Source organism: Phasianus colchicus, chromosome 10, assembly GCF_987193195.1.
Source record: "Phasianus colchicus chromosome 10, bPhaCol1.hap1.1, whole genome shotgun sequence".
In the NCBI taxonomy this organism is placed as follows: Eukaryota; Metazoa; Chordata; class Aves; order Galliformes; family Phasianidae; genus Phasianus; species Phasianus colchicus.
The window spans coordinates 15,870,181-15,882,755 of NC_143445.1; the positions used below are offsets into that span (position 1 = coordinate 15,870,181).

The 12,575-nt window shown below is 39.8% G+C and overlaps 1 protein-coding gene across 6 annotated transcripts in view; it reads left to right on the forward strand.

Moving 5' to 3' along the window:
* The window catches only part of LRCH3 (leucine rich repeats and calponin homology domain containing 3), a 52,409-nt gene that overhangs the window by 18,747 nt on the left and 21,087 nt on the right, over window positions 1–12,575 (forward strand). For 4 of the 6 annotated variants that reach the window (XM_090147450.1, XM_090147453.1, XM_090147451.1 and 1 more), the window contains exons 4-13: window positions 233–338; window positions 512–648; window positions 1,614–1,723; window positions 4,481–4,574; window positions 4,694–4,814; window positions 7,154–7,302; window positions 9,492–9,568; window positions 11,462–11,554; window positions 11,982–12,033; window positions 12,189–12,329. In XM_090147450.1, the coding sequence (XP_090003576.1) occupies window positions 233–338; window positions 512–648; window positions 1,614–1,723; window positions 4,481–4,574; window positions 4,694–4,814; window positions 7,154–7,302; window positions 9,492–9,568; window positions 11,462–11,554; window positions 11,982–12,033; window positions 12,189–12,329 (1,080 nt within the window). The remainder of the gene's footprint in view (window positions 1–232; window positions 339–511; window positions 649–1,613; window positions 1,724–4,480; window positions 4,575–4,693; window positions 4,815–7,153; window positions 7,303–9,491; window positions 9,569–11,461; window positions 11,555–11,981; window positions 12,034–12,188; window positions 12,330–12,575) is intronic. The other 2 variants (XM_090147452.1, XM_031603466.2) reach the window with 1 other exon arrangement.

Here is a 12,575-nt window from a genome sequence, read left to right on the forward strand (position 1 = left end):
ATGTGCTTCAGATAATCTGATAAAAACTGCTCAGTAATTAAGATGCTCTCTGGGGATGTGCATGATGAATATTCTGTCTCTCATTCTGCTGAGAGCTTTGTGATGGTAAACCAATCACTTGTGTGCAGTAGCAACTTAAATCTGCTTTTGGCCTAAAAAGGGTTTGTATGTGCTATAGTATCTCCCTCTGTGTCAGCGTGGAGGGCACTAACTCTTTGCTCGTGCTATGTAGGATGTGAGCTGTAACGAAATACAGACCATACCGCCGCAGATCGGCAACTTGGAATCCTTACGGGACCTAAATGTCAGAAGGAATCATTTGGTGCGTTTACCTGAAGGTGAGATTAAGACTGTCGGTTGTAGCAGCTGAAACTTGAAGCACTTCTGTATTTTTAATGCCTTTTTATTCCTGTGAGTACCAGTAGCAGTTACATTTAATTATTCGTAAAATAGATACGTGGGATTTTATATACTTTTAAATCTAAATTAAATACTTATTTTCTTCTTCCAGAGCTCGCTGAGTTGCCTTTGATTCGATTAGATTTCTCCTGCAATAAAATAACAACAATCCCAGTTTGTTATAGGAACCTCAGACATCTGCAAACCATCATGTTAGAGAACAACCCTCTCCAGTCACCCCCTGCACAGGTAAACTGCGGTTGGGAATTCACATGACTAGTTTAATTAAAAAGGGTGGAACAAAAAGCTGAGGGGTTGTATTAAAACCTTTACTTAAGAACAAGAAAACATTAATAACTTGTATTTTCTGAAAGTGTTAAGTACTCAGCACGGCTTGAAAAATCCGTTTTTCTTTTATTTATTGCGTTAGTCTCACCTGTGGCATTATATGAAAAATTCCCCTGTTTGCAGTGTGCTAATATTAGCAGGAGATTTCAGATGGCTGTAGTTTTAGGAAGGGCATAGGAGAGAGGAAGCTCTGTTAGGCAAAGCTGGTTTTGTGCCGCTCAAATGTCAAAGTTTTGGCTGAGGTCTCAGCAGTGCCGTGTGCTGATTCACTTAGCAGAAGTGCTCCAATTGGCCTTTGAACTAGAGACTGCAATATGGTTAGTGACTAATTCCTTTTTTAACGTATAAGCCGTTGAGAATTACAGGTTCTACTGTAAGCTGCAGCTTCTGAATCGAGAGTGGCACTTGCTGAAACCTGTCATCTCCATAAGGTTTTGCCTCAGGTTTTTGCCTGCCTTTAGAAAGCAAAGAAGCTGTGGCTGGCTTCATTCACATCACATTTGAGCTTGCTTTGGCAGTCTGCCACTGCCATTCAAAGCTGGGCATGGGTGGGACGCATCTGTTCTTATGCCAAGGTTATAAATTCTAGCAGTTGTACATGCTTCTCTCTTATTTACATGTTGAGATTTTAGCATCCAGCTGACAGAGTTGCATGCAGACCAGATGTACTTGGAAGAGAGCTTCCATTTGTCTCACGGTTATCTGATGACACTTTCAGTAAAATGCAGCAAGGTTAGAAGAAAAGATGCACTGGATGGCATGAATGTGCTCATTTGTTACTCTTTGACTGCAGATTAAAGCTCTGTGTTGGTTATTTTGAAAATGCGTTATAAAATTATACTTAGTTCTCTTTTCTTATTTTGTAGATATGTATAAAAGGGAAAATTCACATATTTAAATATCTCAACATAGAAGCATGCAAGATAGCTCCAGATTTGCCTGATTATGATAGGAGACCCATGGGATTTGGATCTTGGTAAGTTTTGCACCATCCAGGTTCTAAGTTTTGATGCCATTCAGAGAAGCTTTGTCAGCCATCTGAGTTAAAAAGAAAAGAAAAAAAAAAGAGAAAGTAGATCCAAGAATGATTGTTCTTTGGCATGCTCGTTGCTGGGTGTGGTTTGAAGAGCATCAGCTGTGTTATATCATGGTAGATTCTAGGAAGGTACTGTTTTATAAGAAGCAAAGAGTAGTTCAGAAGACAACGTTGGAAACAATATCTGAAAGGCAGTGTTAGAGTAATGTAGAGTAAAAAGAACGTGTTGGCACCTTTGTAGTGCAGGGGGCATGCTGCCATGTTACTGACAGGTGTTCACTTTATAAAACCTCAATATTTTCTACATGCTCACTGAAGTATACCCCAATGTGATCTGTAACCCTTTGTATAGAACTTCATAACCGCTGTGCTCAAGCTGCAGGTGTAAATGTTGATCTCCACCCCATTAGCAAACTGTTATTCTTGGCAAGCTTTCACTTGGCAGTATTGCTGAGTATTGTAACACAAATATTGGAACAGTCAGCTGTATCAGCTGCTGAGTTTGAAGACGTCTGGAGAAAAGCAAGAGTTAAGATTTATTTCTGTTACATGAAGCAGAAGAAAGGGAGTCAGTGAAGTATGAGACTAAATATATGTAAGAATTACCTCAGTCACCTTGGAAGGTAGTAATAATGTGTGGAGAAGTAAGTTGCTAAAGGATGTACTGCTCTCTTAGCAGCAATAAAACAAACCAGAGGGCCTCACAATAAATCGTTATGAGTCAGATTTCTGAAGCAGGGTTTGCATGAGGGACTGACAGTGATTTCAGCAGCACTGAGCACCCTAACTTATTCTTCTGTGTGAGGTCAACGTGAGTATTTTATGAGTCTTACTCGCTTTCCTGAAATATAAACTGTTGCAGATAGTACTGTGCACAGTACTGTCCCATTCCTGACACGAAGAGGCTCTAAAAGATAAACTGTTGTGATCACTCTGTGACATATTTTATTTTTTAAAGAGAAATTCCAAAATAAATGAGCCTGTATGCTCAGTGCTTGCTGTTTGTAACGATGGATTACTATTAAAGTTTTCATTAATTGCTTTTCTGACACAAGGATTAATGCATTGTAATCAGAGCTTGGAATTCTGACTGTAAAAAAAGATGAAAATATGTATCAAAGGGCTTTTCCATGTTTGAGATGTAACCAAGTAGCCATTTTGATGCTCTTCAGTTCTGTGTAGTAGTTCACATTAGGTCAGGGTTCTCAGAAGATTCAAACAGATCTTTTTTCTTCCCCCTCAATGAGCAATATTTTATATCTGTTATTTATGTTCTGAACTGCTAGCATAAAAGCATTGTTCTGCTGTCGGTGTCTCAAATTAATTGCAGTGGGCAATTTCATCTTATCTTCTTCCCACCCAAACAGGAGTTACTTTTTTCCCCTTGTTTTTTTGCTAAGGCTTTACTGTGCAGCTGAGCTTTCTGCTCAGATACCAGCTGTAGAAGTGGGCCTTCTTTGATCTAACTCAAACACGGAGGAGGTCCTGGAGCTTGTCTTTTGGTGTCCATCTGCAGATGCACAGAAGATACTTGGCCTGGTATTTCTCATCTGTAGCTCTCCATTCCTCCTGTTACTTTATGTTTGAAAACACAGCCAGCCCAGGGTAGGAATGTAAAAGAGAAAAAAAAAGGGCAGCAAAGCTGTAGAAGTCCCACGCATGCATGTGCTGCTGCCTAAATAACAGCAACAAGAATCATTTTAAAAATAAGTATTTCCTGAGAGATTTTAAGGGAGCAGCAACTTGAGAGCAGTACCATCAAGAAGATGGCCTGCGATTTGGTTATGATGGGTGAAGCAATTAGCTTCCCAAAGTTCGTTCTTCCATGTGTATTGTGTAGTAATTACTGCTGCAGTTCTCCCTGGGGCTGTGAGTGCCAGTAGGACAGTTGGGCCATTGTGAAATGCCATCTGCAGCGGGTCAGACAAGTCCCATTGTCTCTCAGCTACAGCGATCTGCAGCAGTTGCCAGGCCTGACATCTGTGATGGCTGTGCTGCTGAATTCTGGCATTTCTGAGCCCCGAACTTTTGAGAAGTGTGTGGCCCTTTGGCTGTACGTATTGTCATACAGGCACATGTCTGATGCCCTCATCGAGTCGTGTCAGTGACAGTCAGGCTCCATAGAGGAAAACTGTACTTCTGTGTTTATTATGTATGAAGTATTTGAAATGTCCTGCTTACTGTGCAGCTTCTGAGCAGGATAATTATGATGCAGAAGGCAGTTATGTAGTGCATTCTGCTTATGTTTGGGTAGAATAAATATATCCTCATATTCGTGTATTTTTAGTAATAGATGCTTTTATGCTGATTTGTGGAAAAACATTGTAGGAAGAAAACAAGTGTTTTTCAAAACATACCAGTAATGGAAAATGAAAGCTTGACTTACTAAGCAGTGAAATAACAATTCTGTTTTCTTTTTTACCATTTCTGTTAGGTCATATTTGAAGTATAGGAAAATACTTTGGATCAGGTTATCTCTTAAAAGTGTAAGATGTGGCAGGTGGGCAGTTGACTGAGAGGAATATTTCAAGTTACAAACACATCCTTCTTGTTCTGCATGGCAAATGCAGTGTGATGCTTTCCAGTATGCTGAGCTAATACTGTTCTTGGTAGCCTGTTCTGCTTCTAATAGCTGTAATAGCTGACAAATCTTCAGTGGTGTTTATATTACTGTATCTAAAACATTGTGTTTGACAGCCACGAGGAACTTTATTCCAGTCGTCCATATGGAGCACTTGATTCTGGCTTTAATAGTGTGGACAGTGGAGACAAAAGATGGTCAGGGAATGAAGTAAGTATTGGAAATCGTTTTTGTTGAGTGCCATATTTTATGGGAAAGAAAACTGCTAAGTGTACATCTTATGTTCAGTAGGTAACGTAAAATGTTTCTTCATTGTTTGTTTTCTGAAGCCAACAGATGAGTTCTCAGACCTCCCTTTACGTGTGGCAGAAATCACTAAAGAGCAGAGACTGCGAAGAGAAAATCAGTATCAAGAAAACCGAGGGAGCACAGTTGTAACCAATGGTGGAGGTAAATGGTGATCTTTGGCTAACAGTATTTATTGTTGTCATTATTAGAGTTTTAGAGTACTTGCTATGAGCAATAGGATGTCCAAAGACAAAGAACAGAGTGAGATTCAGAAAGACTGTTGTGTAAACGTATTTTCTGTAAAGGCAAAATCAGACAGCATCAGAATTAGGATTTTCAGGGAGATATTATGTCAGCTTCTGCATATATGCCACAATTGTGTGAGGTCACTTGAGTACTTTGAATAGTGCTTTGGAATCATGAATTTCAGCTCTTAAGGTTTTGCTGCTTGAGCTACTCAGAGAAATTACAGCAGCAGTGAATGGTCTGTGCTCTGTTCCACTGCTTTTGCAACAGGATGGGCAGTTTTGTCAGGGAATTCCTGACAAAGCAGGAATCAAGCATAGATATGCCTTGCTCAGGAATCTCAAGTCTTAAGCCAGACATGTGAGCCAGCTTAGAGGGACAGGTACTTATAAGCATGATCATGTTTTTAGACCTCAATTTGTTGCCCTGCAGTCTTAAAATGGCACTTTTTCATTTGTTCCATAGATGACAGTGCTTCCCATGTTTCTTGATCTCCACAGTCTTTATCCGTTTTAACTTGCAGTAATCTGCTACCACTGGCTTAAAGTTCAGTCTTCTTTTTGTTACCATGACCAGTTTTAGCATTCTACACATCTGTTTTTTGCAGTCATTCCCTCTTCTTTTCACTCACTACCACATCTACTGATTAAATTTTCTTCTGCTGTTTTCCATTTCCCCTAAGAGTTCCAGCTCATGTACCCTATCTGAGTACCTTCCCAATAATTTCCATCTTTCTCATCCATCTCCTGTTCTCTTCCTTCCTCCTCTCCATATTCAGTTTTGGCCATCTTGTTTTTTCAGTCTTACTCTTTACAGTTAAATTCTGGCCAAGTTAGAAGAATTGAAAACATGATGTTAAGGGAAGCCGTGGGCAGCCTTAATAACAGGTAGTGCTGCCAGCTGCACCTCTGAGACTTAACTTTATTTTGTTCTTTGGGTTTTGTATACCAGGCATTTTGAAATTCCTCATTAGTCTTTAAAGTGGAGCACAGTCAGTGCAAGTCTCAGCATATGACTGTCAGTGACCCATGAGATCCCTGTTAGTTTTGTGCTTCTGACACTGCTACTAATGTATTTCACCTTCTACTGTAATATTATTATTAATGTTTAATAAGCAAGGCTGGAAAGAAGGTGGTTGTGGTGTGCGTGGTGTGGCTTTTTTTTGGGTATCTTTGAGTGTAGGGTGGTCTTCTGGTGTTGTTTTGTGGTGGTGGTGGTGGTGGAGTTTTTTTGTTGTTGTTCAGATTTTTAGGATTTGAAACTGAGATGGAGATAAAATGAAGCCAGAATATATAGGAATGCTATTCTGGATGGGTGTAGTAGCAGAGGAGGTGGCTTTGGCAGTAACAGTTGCTAGATTGTGTGGTGAGGCAAAGAGAGGTCTGTTTTAGGCCAGCAGGAAAGAGGCGGAGAAGTAGGAAAAGAATGTCTGCAAGAGAGTCTAGAGCAAGTCTGGGGAGAGTTTCAAGGACAGGAAAGCTCTGGTGCTCAGAAAAGGAGCTCGTGCTCGTTCACCTGGTGCAGGGAGCCTGCTTTGGCAGGGGGGTTGGACTTGATGATCTCTGGAGGTCCCTTCCAACCCCTACCATTCTGTGATGCTGTGCTTTCCCTGTAACCACCGCACTGGATTTTTTACTAAGCTAGTTTACTCAGTGTCATGACACAGAATTCCTGGGCAGAATGCGCATTCTGTGTACGTAAAATAAGACTTCTGTGTTATTTTATGTTGTTTTCGAGGGTTTTGTTGCTTTCTGTAAAATGTTCCATTATTTCCACTTACGCTTTTTGTAATCATTGCGTTTGCATCCAGATAACCTGGTCATGCTCCTCTGTTTTGTTGCAGTAGGAGAGCTATGTGATATCCATCCTAATTTGTCTGAAGGAGATGATTTAGAAACGAAATAAATTCAGCATGTACACAGACCATTGCACAGTCTGTTAGATGCTTTTCAGCATTGAGACAGTTATAATATTGATTTTTGGTTATTGCTGAAGTATCCACAGCCAGCAGTTCAGAACTACGTTTTGTATGTTTCCCATTGCTTTCTGAAAACCATGGATTTTATTGTCACTTCAAAATCTGATGTTTAACAGACATTAGCAGGCCAGGCAGGATCCAACACCTTTGAGGCTGAGCTTTCCAGACGGAAGGAAGCCAGTAGGACCTCAGTTCCTGGCACTGTTTTTGTGTTGTTTATTTTCTCCTCCTGTTGGTCGTCTAATGATGGGTGTTTCCTTTGTGTGTGTATGTCAAGTGGAACACGATCTCGATCAGATCGACTATATTGATAGCTGTGCCACAGAAGAGGAGGAGGAAGAGGTGAGGCAACCCAAGTGCGTGGACTCAGACAGCCTCAGCTCACAATTCATGGCATATATTGACCAGCGGCGAATCTCTAATGAGGTGGTGCTTTTACTTTAATTAAATTCACATGCCACAGGAAAGCCTTTGTGTTTATATTAATGTTTCTTGTCCTCACAGGTATAGAGGGGAAAAAAAAAAGACATTAGTATGGTCTGGTCTGATTGAGGGTTCTGTCGAGCTTTGTGGAGGTTCAGGGCTGAAGTGTTAAGCTGCTCCTGAGTGTCCTTTGGGAGCTGTGGGATGAGTCTAAAGCAGCCACACTTCAGCTGTGGGTTTTTGCAAGCCTTGTGCTTTAGGTTTGTGTGAAGTGAATGGTTTTCCAGAGGAGTATTATCATCAGAAAACACAGGAGTTGATGCTTCTGAATGATAACTGGTGATATCTAATATGTTCATGTTTACCTGATGAATCACTTAATGAATAAATGGCTTTTTTAAGGGAAAAAATGCTCACTGTCAGCTTAAAGACTTACTACGTGAATTTTGCAGCTTCATTAATTTGGCTGTTCTTGTTGATTACAAGGAAACTTATTGCCATGAACATACATTTTTATGTTTAGACTAACTTCAGTACTCAGACTTTTCAGAAAGCCCACTATAAACTGCAAACAGTTTCTGTCTCCTTCAGTTTTGAGCAGGGCTCTGAGATGTCACCACAGGTTACAGACTTGGATACGTCTACAGTCACCTGTCTGAGCAGGAAATGTTGTACTTTGAGATCAATCTGGCATGCAGCTGTTCTCAGTCAGCAAAAGCATCGAGTTAAAAGAGCAGTGGGTAAAATTATTGAGATGGGTTAGAAGGTTTTCCAGCCAGCTTTTTGCAAATATCTGGGTACAGGCATGAGTAGGTCTGGCCTATTTTCTCTTCTCACAGACACTTCACACACACATACATAGACACACACACAAAAAAACCTCTTTGTTCTTTCCTCCCAACAAGTCTAAACAGTATTTTTTTCATTTTTGTTCTCAAGTATCTTTCTGTTCAAGCTGGTATGTAGTACTTGCACTGGAATGCTGCATTTCAGAAATCTCCGTAACCGCCATCTAATTCCTGAGAGTCACAGTACGTGCACCTATTTACCCACAGCATGCAGATGCAGAACTGGACAAAACTGGAAAACATCTCTGTTCCAACTGCAGCAGCCTCTGCTGTGAACGCTGTGTACTTCTGGATGGCAGACGTGGCGGAGTCTCCTCAGAAATCAAACTCTAGCAATGGGTTTTTAGCCCCATCACGTTTCTTTTTCTGTTCTGTGTAAGTAGTGCCTACGTGCACAGCTTCACAGTTCAGCAGATCGTTACATATGCTGCATAAGCAACCTGTCTGAGCAAATCTTTGTTGCTGGTTGATATGCTTAAACAGTACCTATTATGCTGCAGTTGACGTGTCCTTTCAGATCATTGTGTGTTTTGAAGCAGAAAGATACTTACTTTTGGGGGGAAAAGAAAATCGAGGCTCTTTTAGGATCGTGTGGGTCTTGTAGTGTTCATGTAGGATCACCACTGTTTTGTCCACTTTGTGTTATTGGTTGCTATGTTAAACATCAGTGGCACAAACATCCATTGGAGACGCATTCCTTTTGGAGATCTCAAGTGCAATATCAAATGATGCCATTTGAAGTATAGAAATGAGCAGAACTCAGAAAAGGCAGCTGCTGGCAGCGCAGTGCAAGGGCTTTTCACTTTTAAATAGTGGAAAGTGATTAATGTCAAAAAAGCTGGAGGTTCTATATTCATAAAAATGAAGCTGTTTACAATATGTCTAAAAATATGACTATTCTAAAGTGCTCTGCAAGTTAGAAGGCTAACTATATTGCAATGTAGCAAGTGAAAACTGACAACTTAATCTTAATGTTTCCATTTTTCTATGTTAGTGGGTATAACTAAAAGTTGAAAAATAACACCAGGAGCAGTATGTCTCTGTTCCCAATGAGATCCATGACTTCATAGCTGAAATTAAGCTGTAGGTATTCATCTCATATTTTCCTTTTTTATTCTCCTGTGACCTGTCGTAGGCATCATAAGAGAGCATCAGCTTTGTATTCTGTATATCGAGTCTGCCTAGTTGGAAGTAAAAACATCTCTGAGATGCGTTTTGTTGTTCTTTCTTGGATATCTTGAATACTGCTTGTTAGAAGTGTTGCTATACAATGAGATGCATTGACTTCTAATGTACATTATTCTGGATGTGTTGCTAACTCAGTCTCCTGTGTTGTCTGCACAGAGCTCACCAGCAAAGCCAGGATCTACTAGAGAATTTCAGAAGGCTGAGGACACAAGGCGGTATTTACAACAAAACAGGTAAGAGATGTGCTAACACTGGTTTCTACAAAGTTTTGTGGTGAATCCAGAGCACCTTCACTGGATGGTTTTCTGTTTTTTTTTTTAATGATGTTTTCTTTTGCTTCACTGGAAACATGCATGGCACTTACAAATATGTTGTTACTCCGGATTTGGAATTCGTATTGTAGTCATGGCACTGATCAAAAGGCTTGACTATTCTGTACCAATGCTCAGATTTAAATGAGTTGGTTAAAAAATCTGCCAAATTAAAGCATGTAGTTCTAAACAGATGTAATATATGCTTTCTGTGATTTAATTTGTGTTTTGATTAAACAACAGATAAATTTTTATCCATAAATACGGGTCAGAACTGGACAGGATATGAATGAGGTGGTTAGGTTTGGGTGTCTTGTTGAAAGAGCAGAGAATAAGAAAATTGATAGGTTTTTGATAACATGAAATCAAAACTGACAGAACCTTAAATATACTGTTGAAACACTGCAATATTCTGTGGAGCGAAAATGAATGCGAAGCAATCAGCAGAAAACCAGCTCAGCTGAACTAGGAATATTTTAAAGAGAGAGAACTGCAAGCTCTCAGTATGTCATTATTTGCACTGTCAGTAAAGTGTGATGATTTAAAAATGGTCTTCAAAGAGAACGAGAAATCAAGAGTAGTGTGTCAGTGTTTCCAGAATAATGGCAGTGTTTTAACAGGGGTCTTGAAATGTGCAGTCAGTGTGTAAATATAGGAGCTGCGTTGGTATAATGGAGGATAACTCCTTCAGAACATATCAGCATTCCTTACTCTGTAGAGTCTATAAGTAAGGCATAAAATAATTTGGGGTGAACGTAACGTGCTCTCTCAAATGAAGTAAATGCTTTTGGCTTGAAAGGTCCATTTGGTTTTGGTTTTATGATACTTTGTCCCATTTGAACATTTGTGGTTAACATAGAAATAATTAAAGAAATGAGAAATTCCGTCTGAAGAAAACAAGGTGAGAAGGCAAGTTAGTCAGCAGTAAGCTGCTGCCTACGTGTGCAGATTGAATGATAAAGGAACTTTAGATTACTAGAGTATCCATTGTTAGCAAAATTTAACTTGAGAATGGCAGTGGATGTCCATGTGTAGGTTGTTTATTAAGGATCCAAGGGAATTGGAGCTTGCTTGTATTCTGGTGCAGCAGAGCAAAATTCTTAATAAGGCACTGAAAACAAATAATATTATTGCCCTTGAGATTATGGAAAAACAGCCATATGACAATTAGTAGGTTTTAATGTATATAATTTTAAGTATATATTAGACAGATATTTCATTTGTGCCATCCACAAGCTGTACACTGCTTCCACTATAACTCATTTCATGCATGCAGCCCTTTTTTTTTCTTTTTTTTTTTTTTAACATGCTGGAGCCATTAAAACTCTCTAAGAGTTGGATGTAATGCAAGCTTCATCTTAAGAGTACTTACATTGGTTGATTTAGCTCAGTAAACACAGTCGTTGCCCCTGGGTGGGTTGTGGTGCATTTCTGATACAGCAGCACTGAGCGCACTCTGCTCTGAGTGCACTTCCTGGCACTTAGTTGAACCCTGAATGCTGTTCTTTCCAGGAACAAAAAGGCCTGTAATCTCCAGAACGTAATATTAAGAGAGATTCAAACTTCCTGTGTTTTGAAATCATTCTGATAATTAAGGAAATTACATCCATTAAATTATGAACTGCAGTAGTTGCGACCTAACTTGGTATCACAACATTTTCTTTAGCTGTCTTAAATTCCACCTTTGTGGTTGTCTGAAGCTAACTGTCTGAGCAATTAGTTTTACAAACAGCTGTAATCTGGAGGAGGTTTTATCTGACAGTAGTGTTTATGCATGAGTGGCCAATCCCCCTTCCACCTGGTGTTTGCCTGCAGGGACACTGAATTACGAAGACCTGAAACTCTAAATTTGATGCAGGACAGAGAGCATCACCAAGTACTAAGGAGTTATGTGGACAGGACAGAGAGGTAGGGAGAAGAAACGTGTAGTTCCTACTAAATATTTTGTAATTATTTTCTTTGCTAGCCATAGTAACCAGTTGTTCCTCTATGTGAGGATCATCTGGAGAATTCCTGGAGTGGTTACTTAATCAGCTCCTGTAGAATGAGTATTAAGTACTGGATATCTCAATGTAATAAGCCAAATGTACAAAGCCATTGATACATTTTGAGCTGTGGAAGCATTTTAATACAGTTCAGGAGAAGAGGTAGAAATAACTGCACTGAGTCGACCATGAAGTAGTGAAGTTAAATTCTTATTGCAGCAGTTTAACATCTTACTAAATAGCCTCTCTTACAGAATTAATAAGATAAATGTGCATCACTGACAACTCTGTGTGATTTCATTTTCGTAATTTAAGATTGAAAATATACTTTTTCTTTTTCCATTTGGCAGACTCCCAGCTGATTCACCTTACTTTCTCTCTCTATCAAGTCACCAGAGTCAGGTAACACATTGAACTCTTCTGTCTTACTCTTCTGGCTAAGTGTGATGCAGAACCAAACTTAGGCTAGCTGTAAGACGCAGACTGTTTCTCTGTAACCCATCTGTCTTAACCTCTGTAGCTCTATCAGTACAGCACAGTGCACTGTTTTGTTCCAGGTGCCCAACACAGACCCTGACCTGCATCGCAGGCACATAGAGCGAACCCGGCGGGAGGCACAGCTAGCAGCACTGCAGTACGAGGAGGAAAGGATGAGAACAAAGCAGATCCAGAGAGAAGCTGTTCTCGACTTTGTTAAGGTACCTTTCCTTTAGTCCTGAGTTTATTCCAAACCTTTATCATTTTCTTTAATGAAAATGAATTGCTGTGGTCATTAACACTTAGATGCTGCACTCTTGGGCATGCGTGATATTTTATAACGCAAATGAAGCAGCAGCTAGTGTTTGAGCTGCCTATGAAATGAGGCTTTTCATTAACACAACTATCTTAAGTCCCCTGGTAATACTGCAGAAAATAGTGTGTTTTTTTTTAATTATCAAAGAAAA